The sequence below is a fragment of the Camelus bactrianus genome, chromosome 8 (assembly GCF_048773025.1).
Source record: "Camelus bactrianus isolate YW-2024 breed Bactrian camel chromosome 8, ASM4877302v1, whole genome shotgun sequence".
Classification (NCBI taxonomy): domain Eukaryota; kingdom Metazoa; phylum Chordata; class Mammalia; order Artiodactyla; family Camelidae; genus Camelus; species Camelus bactrianus.
Genome location: NC_133546.1, coordinates 30,640,963 through 30,664,938, shown reverse-complemented (window position 1 = coordinate 30,664,938; position 23,976 = coordinate 30,640,963). Strand labels below are relative to the sequence as shown.

Genomic DNA, 23,976 nt, shown 5'->3' with positions numbered 1-23,976 from the left:
ATAGATTTTTCTTCCCAAGTATGAGATGAAATATTTTATATAAAATATATAGAGAAAAATCATACAGGGAAATCTGTTTTGCCAAAATAAGTCACTTGGGCACTGTCAGCATTTCATCATATATTACACTCAGTGAACACATACACACTCTCCTACAAAAAGGGAAAAAACATACATACACAACATAGTCACAATCTGCCATATTTACAATCTCTACAAGCTGCAAAAATACCTTGCAATATACTCTGGAGTATGCATATCTTACTTTTAGATACTAACTTCCTTCTGGGCAGAGCCTACCAAAGGCATATGGGGCACAGGAATTTTCCTTTAACACTGCAGGCTTAATCTACAGGACATTTTTTTAGAACATGGATTATTGTTGTTTTATAGAAGTAAATGTATAAGAGCGTATGTTAAACATTTCACTTGTATGTGACATTGGTAGAGGTTAAATAAAGAAAAAAATGTTTAAATCAAGTAAAATAACCAGAAGTAACTTAAGCTAACTGTATAAGTCAGTGGAAAATAACAATAAAATATCATTAAACCAAATAAATTCAAGACAAGAAATACATACTTTACATAAAAATGGTAATTTTGAAGATGTTAATTTCATATACATCAAAAAAAAAACCCCATCAAAACAATAATGTATAGCAGAATGCGACGCAGACCCATTCACTTTCACTGACATTTTCATTCTTCCAATATTTCTGAATATTGCAAATGTGAGGTGCTTTTGTGGGCCACAGAGGCATGTTATTACAAGGATTATATAATAATTTCCAAGTTATATTGGCTGGAAATCCACTACCTACTGTGTAATATTCTGGAAAAGATGGTGCTTAACATGAAAATGTACATAATTCAAATGTATTGAAAAGCTTACTCTTCAAGTAGACTTAGCAGGACTCTAAGTTAACAGTCCTTAAGGAGAGCTTGACTACTAACATCAACACCTACAACCAAAGATATTCACCCTGTACGGTGAGGAAACTTGAGTTAAGCAGAAAGACAGTCTTCTTGGTACTTTTCCTAAGATAAGGCTCCACAGTGGATGCTCCAAAGCCTCTGACATCAGCATTCTGTATCTGTGAATCCAAACCTTGCCGATAACCAAATTCTCACTAATGGGTTTCAAGGTGGACTAGCCTTTCTCACACTAAATTCTGATCTTTGGGAAGAGTGTTCTAGAAAGACCCCGTAATTAAAGTGGAGAGGAGTCACTCACTGGGCCCCTCACACCCATATCCAAGCTTATAATGCACTGAGTGATATGCTAGAGCAAGCCCATACCAGCACCTGACAGTCATTTACTAAAATTTTCAGCAATTTTTGTGAGCTGGTTGTTAGTCACAGCCACTGGAAACATTAAATTATAGAAACTTACATTTGAATACAGAGATATTAACTCAAAACTCATCATTTCCCAATTATTTTGTTATATTTTACTATTACTCTTTTATGTCCTGTTATGTTTTGAGGTTACTTACTTCTCTTGTATCTGTAGGGTAGAAATGCTATATAGTGCTGTGCAACTATGCACCTCTTCCCAACTTGTGTTCGGTGACGTCACATCAGTAATTTGTAATAAGCCATAGTGGGGAGTATTTACATGGTGGAAACTGGCAAATGCTAAAACTTGAACTTTGGTGGGGTTTTTTTGTGTGTTCTGGAATCAACTGTTAAACATTTACCATCATCACCACTACTCCCTCCTTTTTCCATGAGCATTGTGTGCCCATTCTTGGGAATTTTGCCATGGATGGCATTCTGATCCAGAAAGGCCTAACTAGTCACCCCAGGAGTGATGACTGTCCTTTCCCCATGTCCTGATGGTCTTTTCCCCATGTCCCTCTCTCACTGTACCTTCCACTCTGATTTGTAACATTTATTTCTAGACCACACTACTTGTCTGTAGGACCTTTTTTATCTTTTTGTCCTCTGGGCTAAACACACTACCTGGCACCCAAGGGTCAGGCACTAAATGCCTGGTGAACTGAACTGAGTTAACATGAGAGAACTGAGACAAGCTCTGCTACGCACATCTCAGTGGATGAAGAGACTACTAGCTCACCAGCTTCCCTAGCTGGGATCCCAATCAATCCTATGAACACACATAGCACTGCTATCTGCCCCAGCAAGGTATTGCCAAAAGGAACGTGCTAATAATTTAGACTAGTATCTCCAATTTTAACAAGCTCAAAAGGATATTATATTTGACATGCTGTCATAAAAGATTAAGTCTACTGCCATAATGTACAGAATAGATATATCCTTTTTGTCACTGCTCACATAAAGGACAATGCTTGGTGTAGCTGAAATCCCAACAATAGATGGGGGTGTCAACAACAGTAAGTCTCCACCTCAACAGAAACCTCTTACTACTTTCAAGCCATAAGCACCTGAAAAATTAAATGCTGATATGACATCCTGCCCCTTCCTTCTCTCCTCATCTTTACTTGACTATATTTGAAAGCAACATGAGACACTCTTAATAAAATCCAATGCTCTTCTAAAATGTATTGGCAACTGGGGAAGTATGTGGTATAATTACGAATTAGGGATGGGGATGGATGGAGTGCTTCTACCTACTGCTATCCTGACTCCAAACTGCGAGCAAACTGCCAAGAGACCAAGAAAGATCCTAAATGGATCACTCCACTGAACAGCACATACCTGTGGGAAACCCAAACTGCCCTATGGGTTCTAGTACCTAAACTAAAGGAGTAAACAACATCTCTCGAAAGCAATTCCCAGGCCTTACCTAGGATCTGCATTCCTGATCATAATGGACCAGAAAAGACACAGTCCACTCTGCAGAATCAAACAGACTTTGCCTTAAGAGCAAGGAGACAAAACAAGAAGTTTCTATTGACTAGCACAGGGAACTAATTTCAATATCTTGTAGTAACCTATAATGAAAAAGAATATGAAAACAAATATATGTATATATGACTGAAACATTATGCTGTACACCAGAAATTGACACATTGTAAACTGATTATATTTCAATTAAAAAAAAACTATGAAATACTTAGGAATAAACTAGAAATACATAAGACCTTAGTGTAAAAAATAATTAAATTGTATTGAAAGTCAAAAAAAAAAAAAAAAAAGCACGGAGACAGAGCACCTAGTTCTTCAAGAGATATCTGCTCTAACACTTCCTGGTCATGGGTTTCTCCAAATCCCTCATATAGAAGGATTGCAAGCCACAGTCTGAACCACACTAGTTAGAACTTATTGTTCCTATACATACTATTATATTAAAGTATACTGTCTATTATATAGTGTTTTCATTCCATACATAGGTCTGCCATTCTCAATCTTCTGATTCAATACCTTATATGTTATGAAATATAGAGGATCCATCAGCTTTCCAAATAACTGGGTCATGATTCTGGAGCACAGAACAAACAGTCCAGGTACATATCCCTTCTTTCGAATGGATCCATATTTAAGATCATACGTGCTGCAGAAGTTTGTTTTATAATGCTCCTTTTTATTAAGACATGAACCTGACCAAATAGTGTACCAAAATGACACCATCTTAAGAAACTTACCTTGTAAATGGAGAGGAGCTTATGAAGGCACCTGCTGCCACCAGAATCTCAAAGACCCCTGTCAGTAGGAGCATCCAGTCAGGATACAAAATTGCACTATTATAGTAAACTGGATATTATAAGAGCTTCTATTTTAGTGAGATTCAAGCCTGCAGTGCAAAGAGCTTCTCTGATTAGAAAGTTGACAGGAATATTTAATTATATCATCTGGAGAGCAAATATTTTCACAGGTATAACCCATGGAAAAGGGAAGTTTGTTTCAGTTAAAGTTAGAAGAGATGCAGTAAGAAGGTGAAAGGGTCTAAGAAATCTGAAGCTTGAATTGGACATGCAATCCTTGTTCAAGTTTAAAAAGGCTTTCCTCCACACTGACTTGCCAAAGTGAGCTCTGCAAGTGAGCTAAGAGTTGTCAAAAGTTCAACCAGCCCCATGCAGAACTCTAAAATGGCTTTGCCCCCATTGACAATGATTGAAAAAGCCTGGGGTTTTAAAAGGATTTGAAACTACCTGGGCTAAGGACGATTAAATATCAACAGCAATCTTCAAAAAGAAAACAAAAAACGTTATCTAGAATTCATAGGTAAATAGCTGTTCTAAATGCCAGTACCGCACTTACTTACCAAGTGTCAAATGCAAATGAAGCAGTACACATATCCTTTTCTATACCCTTTAGGGAAACAACATTCTTTAGGAGCTAAGGAGGCCTCCCTTATCTCTGCTTAATTCTAATGATCTCATTTCTAAATCCAAGTGCTGCTCCCAGGCAGGATTTTAGTCTCACTGAGATGGACACTTCTTGAAGTGGTATAGATCTCACTCCTCAATTTTCTGGTCAATTCCCACTTTAATCCTATTCCCAAATTAGAATTTTCATATTTTAACTGAGATTAAATCTCTCCAGGGGGTAAGCAGTTTCACCAATGCCCCATATTCCCCACCTCCTCCAAGCTCCCTAAAAAATGTTAAACATATTTTCCAAAGATTGTTTCAGGTATTTTATACCAAAAACTTGATCCTTTTCACACATTCACTCTAGCTTCCCCACTCATGACTTTTACAGGTGTTTTTGTTTGTTTATTTTTGCCACTCATTCTAAGATTTTGATCCTTAGGAATCAATGTAAATTTGCCTCTTGTTTTCATAAACATTGAATTATATTCTTTATAGTGCTTGCTGTGGTCTTTGTTAATCCGCATACGAGTTGATCTATTTCAGGCAGCCTGTTACCTACTCTCTGCTGGTTTTATATTAAAGTGAAAGATAATGCAGTTAGACATTTTAAAAGATAACAGCATGGTATCAAGATATTCTGCAAACAGTGTTTAATTTAGTCCAGTAATAATGATGATGATAGTAATAAAAGCGAAAGTGGATGAATTTTATTAGAGCACCAGGCACTCTTTTAAGCACCTTAACTCAGTATTCCTCAGAACAAACATCCGAGATGGGTACTTGAATCATCCCATTTTACCAGATGTGGTAAAATCAACCACATTTTAAGGAATGTGGTTGGGTCACATAGTGAAAAAATGTGGGAAAGTATTCACACTTAGTCAGTTCCTAAAAGTCTGTGATCTTAAATATTATGCTATCTTTCTGTGAGTACCCTTTACTTAAACATGAAAAGGGCACAAAATATTAGTGACTTAACTAAAACAAAACAGCTTTCTAAATTTCTATTTTTGAATCTTGGGTCTATGTAATTTGGCAATTTTGATTTTGCTTAGGAAAAATTCACACATCTCCAAAATCACTTTTCTCCTTAATTCACCAACTACAAGTCCAGTGGGCCTCATTTAATACAGATGTTCAGAATCTCCATGTCCTAGTAGGTCAATGGGTGTATTTAAATGACAATACTGTCACCCTCTTCAAAACCCTTCAAAATGACTGACCTAAGCACCAGGAATAGAATTTGCTTTGCTTTTAGGATGCAGGGGCAGGGCAGGAACAGGCGAGGGGGGGGGAGGGTCAAGGTCTACCCTCATTCCTGGCTGCCTCTCTGGATCCCTCCCCTCTCTGGTAGCAGGTGGCTCACTACTCAGGACATCGTGCTCCACTGAAGCAGCAGAGAGGGGACAGATCAGAGTCCAGGCACCTGCAGCAGGTGATAAGCAGTTGTAGGTCACGGCCAGTACGAATCTGCAGCCGAAAAACCAGGGCCTCTGTGCACAAATGTTCAGGTTATGAAGACACATTTATGTACACATTTATGTCCACTATGAGGATGCCCCCCAATCTTCCTCATCCTGCCCCCAAATGGAGTATAAGTGAGCTTCCAGAAAACATTCTCTCTCCTCTGCCCGACTTGTTTATGCTTCCAATTACTCAACTTCTGGGAAATTCCACTTAGAGGAATTTCACTATCGTTGTGGCCTATCTTTGCATAATTCTTTTTTGGTAGGCTTCTTTCTAGCTTTCTGTCTGCAGAGTCAAGGATACGGAAAGACTGCTGACACATTGCATTGTCCGTCAAGTTCTAAAGTGGACCAGCAAATTGTGAGAGACAGACTGAGCTTTGAGACTTGCCAAGCCACCAGGGTACAGTCAGTCACAAAACAGCCACAGGCTTGACCCGTGAATCACTAAATGGGGAGCTATGTGAAGATTACATTCCTTAATTGTCGCAAAAGTCACATCTGCTCCCACCAGCACACCCAGGCCCTGCGACGGCGCAGACACATAGCAGACACTCAAAAGAAATGTGTTGTGGAAGAATAAACAAGCCTTAAGCGAGGCAAACCTTAATAACATGCTCTCGCCAATTAGGCAGACCAGCTCTGATAACAACAGCATTTTTAATCTCTTCACGAAAATATTCAAAAAGAAAAACTGGACGTACAACTTGCTATATATGAGCACAGTCCTTCAAACATAAGTTTAAAAACTATCAGTAACAATATTTTATAATCACATAATCTTTATTAACATATCTGGTGAAAATATAAAAACTTTTAGCATTACAGAGTAAAAGTTACATATATATAAAATGAAATATGGTAAGTGAAAATGAATTTGGGAGGCTACGTTTCATGATATATAACAAAATTACTCACTGTTCACAAGTGCCTTACAGACTTCTCTGGCACACCACTTTCCCCAAACACTGAGATAAGTAAACAACTTAGATCGTAACGCATAACTTGCACAAATATACAAAGCATCTATTGTTTTTATTTTCATCTTCACCATGTATTCTGTGCCTTCATCAACAATGATTTCTTTATTATCCAAGTTTATATTCACAACTAAAATAATTTACATTTTATGGTACTTTCCAATTATAGCAGTACTTTCACATATATTACTCATTTTACCTTTAAAAGTCTCCTACTGAGTAACTAAAGATATTAAAATCACTCTTCAGTGTAACAGTCCCATTTTAGTGATCAGGAAATTAAGGTCAAGCAGAAAGGACTTACTTCCAAACCTCACAGCCAGAAAGTGACACAACTAAGACTGGAACTGTCTTACAGCTGCCCAACGTTCTGTGCACAAAAATGTTTTGTATATAGATCTCCAAAGTATCCAAAGAATCCTTCTGCTCTCTCTGAAGCAGGTCACTGCTACGCTCTTCACCTCATATATTCCCTAAGTACTCAAATGTGAGTTTAGTTAAAGGTGCAAAAATGGGTGAAGACTAGGTAGCACTCTGCTTCAACCCACCACGTTGTTAGGCAACTTATCACAAACTTCATCATTCAAGAGTCACAGTTATCACACCTGATAAGGATATAATAAGGGGTAAAAAAGAGCCACAGAGAACAGGCAACACACATGGAAGACAATAATAATTCATTAAGATCTTTAAGATAACAGAAAAAAGTGTGTGAAAATAGACCTCCAGTAACAGAAGGAAGCACAGTGAACAGACAGCAATCAGTAAGCTTCCTCCACAACCATCGTCTTCACCCCTCAGTGCCAGGCCAGCTGCCCTTGCCAAAGAACGGCCAACACCGATGGCAGAAGTGCCCAGGGCTGACATTGCTCTAAACTGGCACAGCCACGCTGGGCCCGAGCCTCAGTCACATCCAACTTTAGGCCTCCTATCTAACACAGGCCAGATAGACAATTCTCTCCTTGTGAGATAAGGAGGCTAAGCAAACAGCTACTACTTCTCTATATTTTATTCATTATTCAGTACCTTGTCATAGCAACTCTGTGGAACAGTCCATGTTTTCAGATATGCATTATACAGCTAGGCAGCAGAGGTGAGAAGACCAAAATTATAAACAAGTTCACCGTCACTTCCTGAGTTTTTCAAAATTTGTTTCCAAAGTGAAGAGTCACTAGGTTTTATTTCTCTGAATTAGCATCATTTACCCAGCTTAGTTTATCCTTTGGCATCCATTAAAAATAAATAAATGTATACATGCAAATACCTGTTCAAGCATGTATATATATAAATAAATCCTGCAGGATAACTGAAAAACAGGCAGTTATCTAAATGCTCTCTTTCTCTCATAGACATACTAATTATTATCACCTCATACTTGGATTACTATTCTGAGCAAAGCCAAATCAGGTTTGCCTTTGGAAACATTGTTTTTAGAACTTCAGAATACAAACCAAAATAATTAAAGAAAATCTTAAATAATAGGTATCTATATAAATTACCATTAAGCAAAAACAATGCATATGTTGTAACAATAGTGACCAAAAAAAAAAATCAAAATCTTGAGTTTGATTTTGACCTCAAGTTCTTCCAAGTTATGTGACTTTGGGCAAGTTATATCAAATCAAGTGATGTTAATTTAAAAGGTCCCTTTTAGCACTCAAAATTCTGTCAAATTTGAACACTAGACTTATTCAATACTGAGGCAAAGAGGATACAATCATGAAAATAATAAAATGCATGCTTAAAAGTAGGGCTTAAAGACCAAAAAAGAAATGCTCCCTAAACTATGAACAGCTGATTTGCAATGCACACAAACCTACCACAAATGGATTGCCTCTCTCTCCTCTCTTCCTCCTCCACTCCCTTCCCCTTAGAGACTAAGGCTTAGACCATCACGTCTTCCTGATGTTACCATCTACTGGTACAGAGCAGAGAACCATCAGATCCAACTATGTTCCCCCACCACCAACTTTCACCACCTCCCTCAGAAGGATTATAATCACACACACAGGTGCACCCTTCTCTTTGATTTTACTGCTCACGCCTTATTTAATTCTATCTCAAGCAACTACACTGAGATTTGGCTACTTTTCTAGAATCCACTCCTCTATCTGCTGACAACCTCTGATTTGATACACATTCCACTCCCCTCAATCAGTCCAGATGACCTCTTGGGGGATGCAGGGTTGAGCCCAGAATCCTAGGAAACTAAGACAATCAGCATACTTCTCCTCAGGGGCTGGATATATGATTCACTGAATCCAACCCTAGTGAACCTCAGGGCCTTTTCAGGTGCCCAGCAGATAGTTTACATTTTCCTAATGGACCAGAATCTGGGAGCTGCCGATGCTACCTTGCCTCTATGTGGAGCCAAGAACGAAGCTTCTGGAGCACCCAAAGCTAAACGGAGCAGGCAGGTAAAGACCGTATCTCAATGGAATTGTGTGAACTCCTAAGTAAAGCTCCACCTGAATTGTCAGTTAGAAGTGACAATAAATTCCCCTTTTGTTGCAGCCAGTCTAGGTTGCATTTTCTGCCACTATGTAACCCAAAAAAACGTCTAATTGCTACATCTGTATATATATCCAATAATGAATCCCGGCTATGTTAGTTCATCACACTGTCATCTGTGGCAATTTATTACTTAACCTCTCTTGGCCTCAGTTTGCAAAATGGAGATGATTCCAATCTTAAAATATCATGGTGAGGATTTTAAGTGATGCAGAACACTGATCATAAGGCCTGGCAGGTCGCAGGCACTTAGTAAATAGCAACTCCTATTGTTGTTTCTGCAACTGCTTTGGGGAAATCTCCCCCCTCGGATGTGTGAGGGAATAAACGAACCTAATTATTGCTGACAGGAATAAAAATTGAACTAGTACAAAAGTCAATCTCTAGAATTTGGCATAAAATTAGAAAAAGTAACAAATCAGAGAACTTCACACTCTAAAGCTCTCCAAGATGTATGGAAGTAACTATCAGGCTTTCTCTCCATCACTAACTTCTCCTCTAACACTGATCTGTCCAAAATTAAACCTCTTCCTTTGAACACTAGTGTCTAAAACAAGTAAATGTGGAGATCCTTGATTTGCAGTTTATTCATTAATCCAGCAACTATTTAAACCAATATTGTATTTAAAACAATACAGGTGAAGCAGACTTTCATTTACAGTGTAAAACATGTAGAGAATTCTGCTGTGTACTGCCCCAAACTCCAGCTCCTAATATTACAATACAACCAACTATTATCGGTAAACACTAATTTATATCGCTTGTTTTTCATTAGTTTCTGCCATAACCATGTCATTATGCCAGTATTTTCTGTGTCGCTAGTGAATGGCAAAAACAAATAGAGCAGTCGTGATTTAATCAGGGACTTCACTGTTGAAACAGCCAGCAAAAGTAGATACATTTAGAATAGTAAATGGATAGCAAAACATTCTTACAGGCTCATTAATAAGAAGGCAATTAGGTCTTCTGGGAAAATTCATTTTCTAAAAGAATGCTAAAGCAAGCTATAAAATGCAAGTAAAACTGTGTTTTGACGTGAATAGTGTACACTGTCTATTACATCATAATTTTTCTCTTGAGAAAACTGACAAGAATCTGTGTTCTTAAATATGAGCACAAAAGATAATAAAAGAACACTAGTGATATTTAATGTATTCTACCTAACTTCCATTCATTAAATCTGACTATCCTATAAATGAGCTCCTTATTACAAAGCTACTTAAATTACACTTAGAAGAAAAAGAGAAATATAAAACAAGAAACTGCTGCTACTAGTTAAAAAAAAAAAAAGAGGGAATATCATTTTCTATAGGAACATGGCAATATGCTAAGTAAAAATGATTGGCATATATCATGTTTGGTTCTTCAGATAATATGTTTACCTCTAAATATTCTTATATAATATGTTCACAACCAAAACTATGTAGCCTTATTTTTATTCTCTTGTGAAATATTTCTTTCCAAATTGTCTGAGGATTCTTTAAAAAAAAAAAAAAAACCTGAACAGTACTGTTGTTTTCATGCGCCTGGGGTGTTATATTATAATTAAGTAAATACTCACCAGAAGTGTAAATCCAGGGAAATTTGTTTCATGTTGTAATTAATTCTTTGACAATACTCTTACAATTCTATAGCAAAGTGCACGTGGCAAATCTTTTCAAGCTGAGCTTTCTTTGTCCTAGGGCAATGTTTCTCATAAATTAAATGTTCAAGCAAATCACCTGGGGATATTATTAAAATGCGGATTCTGAATCAGTAGGTCTTAGGTGGGCTCCGACACATGATCACAAACAAGATCATTCCAAATTCCCAGGTGATGTTGATGCTGCTGGTCCATCGACCATAATTCAAGTAACAAAATGCTAGGGCACCTTGCAATTGACGAATCCAATGACCACAAAGCAATTAGCCATCAGCCCTTAAGTGGGCAGTGAGGGCGCTAGAAAGGCTTCCTCTCCACTCTCAAATTTGTTGAACGACCTAAGTCAAATCACATCAAGGAGCTCTGGCCAGTCTGCCACTTAACCAGCTGCTAGGTCAACCCATCGCCCAGTAAGGATTAGGGGAATTTCTGTAGCTGATCAGCTGCTGCCTGGGCAGGGTTTGGAGAATCAACCTACAAGCAGCTGGTTAAGGAGCAGGCTGCACTGGGAAGGGTTATATAAATAGACACCAATCTGGAGGAAGGTTTCTTATTTCCTCCTTTAAAGTACAATATAGTATAGTACAGTATCTTAGATACTATATAGTCCATTTACTTTTCCATTTCAGTTTCTTCATCTATGAATAGACAAAACAATTATGTATTTTCAATACCCTTTCCAGAATATAAATATAGACGTTTGATTCCCTCTGTAGATGTCCTTAAGTTTCCTTCTCACCTGAACCTTTGGAGACAATGAAGTTCTATCACTGTTAAGATATGTGTGTATGTATGTGTGTGTGTGTCTGTATTCACACACACACACACACACACAAATACATATTTACATCATTCAGCTTTCTCAACAAAATAAATGCAAAGAATAACTCTAGACACTATTTCATTTGGCTTTATTTCTGAGTTCCTCTTGAAAATAATTCCTAGAAGGACACCTGTAAAAGGATTCAGCCAGCATTGCTCTGTTCATCACTTTTATTTCAACAGAGCTCTATCCATAATCACATAAAGTGGAAACACGGATTATTTCATTCAGGGCTACTTAATTTGCTCCTAAAACAACTGTAAGTGACAAAATAAGCCACTTGTAATTTTTATGGATTATCAACACACAGAGGAGAATGCCAAAAAATTCAAACCGGAGTTAAGTGGGGAAATGGCAATGTTCCACAACAGGATAAATGTGACTCTTAGATCTCAAGCCGAACATTTTCCCAGGAGCTCAACAATCCGCAAACCTCACAAAACTAACTTTTTTAATTGCGTAAGGTCAGTTTTTATTACTAAAATACTAGCTACAAATCAAAAGAATTCCCACAAGAATATTGCAAGAAAATAAACATACCTTTCCCAACAGAATCTTCATGGAACTAATAAAACCCTTTATGTGAAACTATGTTTCTTTAAGAGCATTTTTTCATAAAAACACATTTCCGCTAAGATGGAGTTTGAAGTTTGTAAACTATCTACCTCCAGACTTCTCACTGATATCACACATTCAAACATAACTTCTAAAGTTTTCCAAAGCCCAGTTATATGTAACATATCTCACTTCTCAAAATAACAGGCAGTATGGCACTCAAATTTTTTTTCTATCCCCATTTACAAAAAGGAACTCAAATTCTCTCTTCCAGAGATATACAAGCACAAATATTCTATGACATTAAAAGATTACTTCATGGATTTACAAGTTTATATATATAAAAATTAGCTTGATTGATGTCAAATACCAGTTTAACATCATGAACTGATAAAACACCATCATTCAGAACTATGACAAACAGTGTGAGTTTTGATGAAAAGAAAAAAAAGTCATGTTCAAAAGCAATTATAACCTTTTTTAGGCAAAATGAAACACCATTTGATAAAGGAACACAAGCCAGACACATGATCAAAGGGTAAAGTCTGAGAGGAATACACAGAGGGAAGTTTTTACATCCACAGAATAAGAAATGAATGTGCTTGGACAAAGGCAAAGGCTGATTCCAATAAACAAATCAAAAATAGGGCTTTTTTTCCCTCTTTCAAAAATTAAATAAAAGATCAAACACGCACACGCACACACACACACACACACACACACACACACACACACACACACACACACACACACACAGTGTTCTTTGTTTTGTCTTTAGGAACAATCTGTGAACTCCCTTGATGTTTCCTGCTCTCAATCTTCCAGCATTCCTCTTCCTGCCCTCCGTGAGGAGCAAGCAGAGGAAATGGGAAGAGCACCAGGCAGATGAGGACAGCATTTTCCATGCCTCGGAGAAGCAGATCCACATTTAGCATGACTTACACTGTCCCTAATATCACTTTGAGCAGACCTAGAACACAGCACTTCAAAAGCATTATCAGGCAATGACCTAGTTTCTCTATATAGGACCCTATCACATGAATTAAATATTTGTTAAAGGCCATAAAAACGTGTAGTAAACCATCACTGCCAGAAATATGAGATTAAGTGGGAGGACTGGCGTTTGCTCTGGGTAATGGTTGAATTGTATTTCCAATTTTTAAGAACATGACCAGCACCAAAAGATATTTGGCGAAAATAAAAAGGCTGTGATTTTGTGTATGTGCATGTGGGGCTTTGTGGTTGCCAGAGGGGAGTGGGAAGGAGTGTGGGAGAGGGGCAGAGTGGCAGAGGGGTTGATTTATTTTTCAAATTCACATTTATGAATACAAAGAGAAGAGCTGTCAGCAGCACACTGCCAAAGCCCAAAAAGCAGCCAGACCTGCCTCTTCCCGTCTTGGTTGGCCAGACACAATACGACATCCCGCAATCTAGGAAAACCAACAGAGGCAGGTATATGGAGACAAGTGAGAGAAAAACCAGTCCTGGAAATGTCTGGTTACACATTACTACTAGTTTAGGATTTGGAGTTCCAATGAATTGAGGGATGGAGAGATTCTGGCCAATCAAAACCAGAAAACCAACAGGGAAAGCTTTAAAAAGCTGTCTCCGATGTATCTTCCTAGTAGATAATAAATATAGGAGAAATTTAATTCACCTACAGAGACACCAAGGAGTGAGACTCTGGGAAAGTGGCACTGCTTAGATGAGCTGCAAGGTTGTAAGGGATCAAGTGAGTGAATGCTTACAGTGTGACATGCCAAGAACTATATCCAAGGCAGGATCTGGAGTTGCATTTCCAGGCTCACATCATACTAGAGAGACAACAGTCCCTCTCTAGGTCACTGGTAAGACTGCATCTAAAAAGCTGCATATTTTTCTCCCACTGAGATGGAAAAGTAGAACAATCAAGAGTTGAACAGACAGCTAAAGAAAATGACTAAAAATAAGTTTTTCCTATGGTTAGAATACTATGAATGTTAACAGTGACTCTTCTACAGGTTTAGTTCAAGTAAGGATTTACACGGGGTAAGTAAAAAACAAAACAAAAAAATTTAAAGGAAAATGTTTCTCACTGTGCTGATAAAATTATGGTCTGGCCAATCTAGGATATTTATGTTTAACAATGATTAAAATGAATGACTGGTGGAGTGACACACACACACACACACACACACACACACACAAATCCTGAACAGCCTGCTTACTAGGAGAGAGTGTGGGAGCAAGGAAAGACCGCAAGGCACTTAGCTACCTTAATGTATGATGATTACACCCCAGATAGTTGCATAATGCTTGACAATTTACAGTGTCAGTTCACATAAACTAAACCATTCTCATAAAAACCATGTAGAAAGGTCAGAATGGGTATTATTATCCCCATTTTACAGATGAGAAAGCTGAGTCTCCAAATTACCTCACCTGTGACTGGTTTTGTCCTAATACAGAAAACTTCCTCACATTATGATACCAAGAGATAACAACCACACAACCCAGCAAACAAACTTCAGTACATCTTTCTGCTTCTATGCTTCAACTTCCCCACGTATAATAGAGATTTGACACAGCTGTCATTTTCAGTGAACAATTAAACTGAAACAATATAAGTTGAGATTCATAGGAAGTTCTGGAAATTCAGATTTTAAAGAGGCTCACCATGCAGAATTTTTACACTTTACCTCTAAAAGCTAAGAAAAAAGTCGCAAGTGATGCAAATGTTCTTAAAACTGTGGTTTAAACAAAGTAGACTGGATGAGTACATGACATATCAAAGATCCAACAATCTGCAGCCTTTCAAATTTTGCTTTTGAAGCTTACTACATTTAGGAACCACATAATATCTGAAAGTGGTAAATTGGCCTAAAGAGCATGATTTTTAAAACATTTAACAGGTTATTTTAAAATTCTGAACATGTATTTGTTTTATACTTTTAAAGCATTTTTATTTAAATTTCTCAAAAGAAATGAAACGCAAGAAAAAAAATGCAAGAAAAATACACCTCCAATCTGTGATTCCATGTCTTTGCAACACTCTGACTGCCATAAAATATCATGACAGTAGAATAACAAATGACAGGATAGGCAGAAAATGGAAATTTCTACAAAACAAACTTTTAATTTATGGAGAAAGGCAGATTCATAATCTAAACTGTGGGAATAAAAGGCATTCATTTCTGGATATCTATCTATCTCCTGAATGGCAAAACATTTGAGATACAGTCCTGCCAGAATTGCATTGATTAGAACTGCACACTCTTTTAATTAAATATAAAATAAAGTCAAGTGTTTTGCTTTGTCACTAAAGAAAAACCAGGCATATTTTGTTAAATTACTTAGAACTGGATGTCTAAGAACACAACTGTTCATTAGAGATATCTGAACTCTAGGGATCAGGAAAGCTAATCTGCATTCTGCTAGAGGAAATTTAATATTTACTTGCTCATTAAGGGGTAAATAACATTTGAAAAGAGAAAAAGAAAAGTTTCTTTACTGATGAAAATATATCCATCAGCTGTGGAGACATTAATAGTTGCAACTCTTGAATACATGTAAATTTAATCATGCAACTAGTAGAATTCCAACTTTCAATTAACAAACTACATGCCTTTTCAAGCATAGGTTCTCCGTGTAGTGACATTGTGCAGAAATCAATACCCCCCCTCCTCACTTGCCTCACTTCATGTCTTATATCAAGCACGCTTCCAATAGTAAAGGGCATTATGTGTCAGAGATGCATGCTGTAATGCTTGCTCCAGAAAGAATTAAAATTAAGCTATCGGATCATCCATTGCACAGAGCTGTTGTCCTCTGCATACATCACCTAGACACATAACTTTTCCTCTACTCGCTGAATTTTATAATCTGCCTCAGTGCATAGCACGTGCTGCCACCTGAATTTGTTGTCTAACTTTTTTTTAAAGAGTTCTAACCGGGGAAAGACGACGGAATGTAAATAAACATTACTCCGGAAAACAACTATTTGAATTTATTCCCAGGAAACCAGGTAGCCACAACAACGAGAGAAGCTGACAAGTGCAAAGTAAGTTGGTTCTCTGCGTCCTGTGGCCTCAGCCAGGATAGCGGCTGTCGCTTCCCCAGTGTTCTCCAGCACCCCTCGGCCACCTCTCCGTCTCCATCTGCACTGCGAACCAAGGCAGCAGATGCGCTAGCCAGCCAAGCTGAGCTGGGTGGGCTGGCAAGAAAAGTTGTCAGGACCAGCGGGAGGCAGACGATCTGCCGGGAGCCTGCTCCCCAGCATCCACCTGGTGAAACTTCAGAGCCCCCAGAGGAGGGAACGAAAGAAGCAACCGACAGGAAGGATGACAAAACTGGAAGGGAATGGAGGACAGGACTGGGAAAGACGGGTTTTACGGACTTTTATAAGTGGTTTTACTAGAACCCAAAGGGCTAACAGGCGAGACCGCACCGCACGCCTCCTTTTGGGTTCTCCAGGCCGGCGGCAGTCGTTTGCAGCCCCCATCACCCAGGCTGGCTCCGGGAGGAGCTGGGCCAGTTTCTCGGTGGCTATGCCGGGGGAGCGGGCTCCCACACCGCGGGTCAGGCTTCCGCGACCCGCAGCCCAAATCTCGCTGCCCAGGACGGCTCGGCCTGGATCCTCAGAATCGTGTTTCAAAACGTCTTAAGGGCTCCGCCAGCACACACACGGAACCTACTCAGCGCAGTGCCCTAACCCACAGGGCAAATCTAGGAGCAGCCCAACGCTGGGGGAGGGACGGGGAAGTAGTTAGACAACAGTCAGAGGTTATTCCCGGGACAAAAAGCACCTGGCAAAGCGCGCCGGGGTCAGTCCCTTCGAGTCTCCACATTTCTGACAATGGCTTCCCGGGGAAATTTTCTTTGAACGTTCTAGTAGCAGAAAGCAACAAGCCCGCACCATAAGCAAGAGTAGCCGTCCTCACAGTCGTAACCACTTTTTCTTTCTCTCTACCCCGGCGTCGTGCAGCTTGCGCGGGACGCCGAGGCAACCAGTTTCCCAAGAAAAGCACTGTCTCGCACACTCCCGCACAGCCCTGCCCGCCTGCGCGCCGAGCGAGCCTCCACCAGGAACAATGGGTCGCAAAGATCAAAGTTACCTGCACCAGTGGCTCCCAGCCCAGTACCCCGCGTCCCACCTGGCACAAAGTCTGGGGACATCTCTCCTTGTGCTCGATACCCCCGCCCCGGGCCGCGAAAGTTCCCCCCTAAACCCTTGCCCCCGGCCCTAGAGAGGAGCCGGCTCCACTCCTGGGGAGCTCCGGGCTGGGGGCATTCGTCGGGGCTCCGGACGCCCCCCGGCCACTCACCTGCGGAGAACTGGCCTTGGGCCGACCCCAGGAAAGGCCAAGGGGAAAGGAGCAAGAGCGCCACAAAAGCAGGCAGCGCCGTCGCCGCTGTATCCATGTCGACTTTGGGAGAACTTTCAAGCCGCTTTGCAAAGAGCTGCTGGGGGATTGCAGCGAAATCCCAGGCCGAGGGGACGGTCGGGCCTGACGGGGTGACAGCAGGGAGTCGACAGCCGACCGCCCGCCCGCACTTTTTCTTTCCCCGCGGTCGCCAAACTACCTCTGGGGCGCCAGCGTCGCCCGCGTCGCCGGCCGGCCGCGGCGGCAGCTCTCCATGCTCGGCGGAGGCTGCTCCTGTTAGTCAAGAGTTACTTTGCTAGGGGAGGGACGGGGGCGGAGCCGGGGGTGACGTCGCCCCGCGGGCTCCTGGCGCTTCTGAGGAATGCAGGCTCAGGCGCGGCACCGCCGCCGCCTCCTGCCGGAGAGACGCGCGCCAACCCCGGCCGCGCGCGCACCGCGCTCCGCGCCGCCTTTGTTCGCCGCCGGAGCCCTGCCGCCCGCCGCTGCTCGAGAGCAGCAGGCGGGAAAGGGGGCCTCACGCCGTTGGCTGCCCTACTCCAGAAACGGCAGTTTGACATGCGACAGTTGGGTAAGCAGTGTGGCCGGACCCCAAAAGACGATCGCAGAGAAACCCTGCCGCCTGAGCAGAGGCGCCCTGCTTTTCTGTGCCCAAGGCGGATGTCCCGCCAGAGCGGCGGCCGGTAGGAAGAGGGAGTGTAGAAGCGCCCAGATAAAACACCCACCTGCTTTGCAAACTCTCTGTTCCCTATTCATGTAATACAGAGTAAGACATCCCACCCCCGTTGAAAACTTATTGTTCCTTCTTCATATAAAAATAAAACTTGAACCAAAATAAACGTTCAGTAACTTTCCAGCGTGAACAGCTGGCATGTCTTCTTTCTGGTTTGTCATTTGCTGAATATTTGGATTTATTCTCTGCTTCATTGACTTTGCTTGTTGTTCTGAAACCTTCCGGCCTCCTTCCACTTCTTCCCGCAGGAAGAACCCAGGAGCTGGGCTTATGATCCTTGCCTTTCAGTAGGTCTGCGGGAGTAGGGTAGGTTTTTTGATTTGTTTTTAATACCTAAGAGGTATTTAAGAAACAGAAGTATTTAACAAAAGAACTTTACGCCGACAATGAAAACAGCAACGAATGATTTCATCCGGAGGAAAATAATGCTATGACAGTGAAGTATTTTCCAGTTTGCTACTTCAGCAGCTTGAAGTGGTTTCACCATATGCCACGTTTACTTGCTTCTGTGAAAAGACAGTATAGTGAATACTTTATTCATTTTGTAGAATAGCAAGTAAAATAGATATGAATAAACAATTTTTATTCAGAATTTTGACGTCACATATACAATTCCCAGAACAATAGAATCTCTTGATTGGCATGTGTCAGTTACTCAGACGTCTTTAGCCTTTGTAAATCAACACAATGGACATTCAATGTAATATAACATTTACACAATTTACCAAGACACATATTCAGATTAATTAACAACTTACCAGGACACATAATCAATTAATAAATGGTATTAATGACCAGGCTTATGATAGAACTGGTTATATATATGTATATTATATATTGTGATATATATATACACACAGATTTATAATCAGCAAGGCTAATTCTGACTTTAAAAATTTGATAAGGATAGATGCTTGATTAAACATAACTGGGAGTCTTAAAGCTGGCTTATTAGCACACTAACTAGCTGAACACTTGTCAGTTCATCATAGTTAAGGTCATTCTTCCTTAGACTACAATGTAGAATTTTTTTTTAACTCACTGACTTATAACTGTTAACATATCACTATTTCTACTTCTTTGATTGGGGAACATTACTAAATCCTAAGTAACAAAAAAAAAATGGAAGGACATATGTTTTCCTTTTAAAGGACTAGGCGGAACTTTGTAAACTTAGCAGCAGTATGTCTCAGGAAAAACAAACAAAATCTCACCATACATATAGTAATTAATGTGTTCTGTTCCTGAGAGATGAAGGAAGTTCATGACTTGTTAGGTTTACTTGTTTATAAACACACAGAAGTCTTGTTCAAAATTGACATGCAGTGCCAGGGCAAAGTGGGCACAGTTCTAGCTTGCCCATTCCTTGGGTCAACTCACAGAAGATTCCTTTTACTTTCTCTGGGAAATAATAACAATACAGGTAATGTTTGCAGAGTGCTTTCAGCATGCTAGGCACTGACTTAAGATATATCATGTCTCATTGAGACATTTAAGTGTACAATGTTGAGTTCAGACAACAATCCTATGACATTGGTACAATTATTACTCCCATTTGACAAACGAGGAAACAAGTTTAGAGATTAAATAATTTGCCCAACAGCACATATAAGGGTAAGAAGTAGGGGAGGGGAAACAAAGAGGGACAAGGAAACTCTCAAAAGGAATCAACAAACTAGCAAAGATGACTTCTCACTAAAAGTCAAAGAAATGCATTAAAACTTTTGGACAAGTAAATCAGTGTTTTTTGTCCTTATTTGCCACTAATGCTGGCCACAATATCTAATGCTGGCCATAGTGTACTGAAATCATTTGAATAGAGAGTATGTGTGGCTTCCACATAGTACTTGGCAAATATTGAGAATTTACTAGGTCTTTATTTGAAAGAATGGATGAATGTATCAATCAAATAGAAGTATAAATTTGACATAACAGAAAAAAATTGTCAACATGTGTTAAAAATCACTAAGATGTTGGTATTCTTATAACCCAACATAAGGAAAGTGTTATAGACACAAAGATATTTATCATTTACAAAAGGAAGAACTGGAAATGATATAAAAGTCCAGTCATGGGCAGACTCATGAGCATTGTCTGGGATTGAATATCTCACAGCCACTAGAAATGAAGGTATTAAAAAGAGTAAGTTGCAAAGTGGAAAAATGATTCTCATAAAATGTTGGGTAAAAAAAAAATCAGAAGACATTACAGAGTTTCAGTTTGGGAAGATGAAAAATTTCTGGAGATGGATAGTGGTGATGGTTGCACAATAATGTAAAAGTACATAATGCCGTGGAACTGTATACTTAAAAATGGTTAAAGTGGTCATTTTAATGTTATACATGTTTTGCTACAATAAAATAACTGTAAGACAAAGTCAACATACATTATGATTACAACTAAGGGAAAAAAACTGAAAAAAAACCCACAAACTATAATATTGATATATTTAGCAGTAAATGTAAAATAATAAAATTTTATAACTATTTTCCTATGGTTTTTGGTATATGGTTGTAGGATATCTTTTTAAAGAGGATAGGTTTGTATTGTGATTGCAGATTTACCACATAGTAACTCCAATCACGAATTGAGATCTCCATTTGGCAAATGTTTTCTGTAAAATCCCAGTTCTATCGAAATTTAGCAAATATAATTGGACAACAGGCTCTCCAGATCACATAAGCTTGGAGAACTCTGGATTGAGCAAAGATAAACAGGTTTCTTTACTGTACCAGGCTTCTTTACCGCGGAACTGTTCCATGATTACTAATATGGTGTTGTGTACTGTGAATCTGTTGGAGGGAGGAAAATAATGCACTTTTTCTCAAAGTTTCAGACCACAGTACTCTTTAAAAGAGAAGTATTTCTCAGGATTAGGGTTCCAGAGAACAGAATTTGGAAAGCATCGCATTAAGCAACATTTAGTATCTCTGTGTCTCAATTTCTTTCATATGAAAATGAGGTTAATCAGACTTTTTCAGACGATTAAATAGACTATGGTACATTGTATATTTTTGTATGGGTGTAAATTTAGTTTTAGGTACAAGTATGAAAGGGTCTGAATGATAATAATTGCTGAGTAAATGTTCTTTTCTTTTTCTTGTTCTACTGAAGGATTATGTACAAACCTGTACCCAGAAGAAGCAAGGTTTTATTTATCCAGTGACAAACCATAAGGATACCCACAGCATGCATTTATAAGCAATTAGATAATATTCTCATCTTGTTAATAACAACTGATTGTTTATATTATGCTTTTCAGTTTGTAATGCCTATTCACTCACACAATCTCAATCCATCCTCAATCCAACCCTGTGAATTAGTAAGGGAAACCAAAGTTTAGAGGGATTAAAATACCTGGCCAAAGTTATAATGCTGGTTAATAGCAGAGCTGTCACTCTGACCTGCAAATTCTGATCCTGAATCTCATTTTTCTCCCATCCCCCCAATACCTATGTACCTAACTCTCATCTCTAAAAACTTTCATTTGCATTAGGTGACAAAATTCTCAATGCCAATTCATCAGACAGAGCCTCTTGGGCTGTTGGATGGAAATGAGCTTCTATTTCTTCTTTTAAAAGAAGGAAAAAGAAAAAAAAAAAAAACTAAAAGCACTTCCTTAAGTCACAGTCTTGCTTGGGTATGTATATTGTCAGTAGAGCCCTCCAAGAAGGGAAGGGCAGCAGGGATTTCTGACAATAAAGTCCTTGAACAGAACAGGGACTTCCAAAAAAAAAAAAAAGGTGCCTGTTATGCCTTTGAAAGCTATTGTTCTGGATGGGTGTTGGGAGTCTTTGACTGTAGGGCAAAGCCCACTGATCCCAGGAGTAGTGCTGGGACCTGGCTAGCTACTACTTGGATCTTGACCTGAGAGCATCCAGAAACAAATGGAATTGTGATGGCTATGAGTCTAAGTCTCTAAGGAACATCTCCTCTCTGTATGTTCTTAACAGTTTTGGATCAAATGGAAAGAAGTGCACTGTATTCAAACCCAGAGTTATTTTGTGAGTCCCTTGATCCCTTTAAAATATCCATAACTGAGGATTAACTCAGAAAACACTAGTCAAGATAAAGCATGCTCCAAAGGTTTTATCCAGGGAAGAGAAGAAAAAAAAAAAATGTGAGCAGCTTGAGAGCTCAGTGTTGCCAATTTGGAAGAGCAATTTGCCTACAGCTGGGTATAATTAACAAGCATGGGTCAAAAAGGAAGCTAATCATAAAAGTGTGAATTGGACTGAGGTGGAGAGACGGGATAGTGACAGTCACTTACAGAGCTGGTATATTCTGGCTTTGGAGTCTCTCCCCATTTTCAAAAAGTCTAGTCTAATGACAATAAAAGATTGAACTCTGAGGGAAAAAATGTCTGGTCTTTATGGTATCCTACATGTGTTTGATAAATTACCTTCTCTGGGACACTATATGGTGCCTTACTCACCCTTTAAACTTTAAATTAGTGAGTAATTTCCATGCCCCCAGCCCCCCCAAAAAAGTATGGCTCACTATAGGAAAAAAGGTATAAAGGGCACCAGCTATATAGCATCCTATTAAATTCTGTTTGTATTATTTTTGGTCTGAATGGACAAATTATCCCAAGGTAATTTTTTGTTCCTTATTTTAGCAAAAAGTAGGAAAGAGGATAACTCTTAAAACTAAGTAAATACATCATGTATTCAATAATACATTTTGCAGGGTTAAGAATTCAGATTCAAAGTTTCAGCCTGAGGAGAATTAACACAGCTGAATGAGAAATTCTCTAATGATCACACTTCTTCCTTCCTCCTACTTACTTCTGAAGGGAAATGGGGCTGCTGGCTTCACATATGGAACCCTGTGGATCTTGCCATCTTTCTTCCCAGCTTATTCTGGTCTTGAGACAGAATGAAGTAGGATTCTGAACACAAAATGTGGCACTTCCAAAGCTCTGGAGATTTTTCTAATCCTCCAAATGTTGTCCAATAAAATCCTCCCTTTACACTGTTGGTGCTACCACCGCATTCATAACCAGGGAAGTCTGACAAAAAAATGAACCAGTAAAACCTACACACAAACACAGGGGCTCATTTCAGTGCTGAAGTCCTCTTTAACCAAAACAAAGAATTCATTTTGCCATTTGCAAGTGTTTATTAAGTGTACAACACAGTGCTAGTTACTCTATAGGGGATAGAGGAGAATTAGCAGTTTGCATTTGAGATTAATAGACAAAAAATAAGAGACAACAAACCATATGTGTGTATGTGATATATAATATATTTGAAATGTGAAGGAATAGGAAGCAAAGTGTTAGGTTCTGGTGAAGGGCAGTCGGAGGGAAAAGCTTTTGGAGGATGACCAATTTTGAGCTATATCTTGAGGAAAGTGATGGTTATGACTGGCAAGGGAAAAAAGGCATGAGCTGTAAACTACTTTTTTGAGCTTGAACTTCCTTAAACAGACTTTCTGTGAAGTAGTTTGCACTTGATAACTGACCAAAATGTGATTCTTGTTGACTGCAATACCTGTCTATCCTGGAAGCAAGTTCTCAGTTTGTTGTTGAATGTTTTCAAATCACCTGAGAAGCCTTGTTGGAAGACATATAAAATACAGATATGTCCTAACATCAGTTTGTGTGCTTTTAAAAGCTTCACAACTGCCTAAACGAAATAAACTCAGAGAAGAATTCATTAAG

At 39.3% G+C, this 23,976-nt stretch overlaps 1 protein-coding gene across 5 annotated transcripts in view; it reads right to left on the bottom strand.

The window, feature by feature from the left end:
* The window catches only part of PTPRK (protein tyrosine phosphatase receptor type K), a 510,632-nt gene extending 492,750 nt beyond the window's left edge, over nucleotides 1–17,882 (bottom strand). For 2 of the 5 annotated variants that reach the window (XM_074368385.1, XM_074368388.1), the window contains exon 1: nucleotides 17,522–17,873. In XM_074368385.1, coding sequence (XP_074224486.1) covers nucleotides 17,522–17,618 — 97 coding nt within the window. In that variant the 5' untranslated portion in view covers nucleotides 17,619–17,873. Of the gene's footprint in view, nucleotides 1–17,521 lie in introns of all 5 variants that reach the window. The other 3 variants (XM_074368389.1, XM_074368386.1, XM_074368387.1) reach the window with 3 other exon arrangements.
* Nucleotides 17,883–23,976: the final 6,094 nt, after the last annotated feature.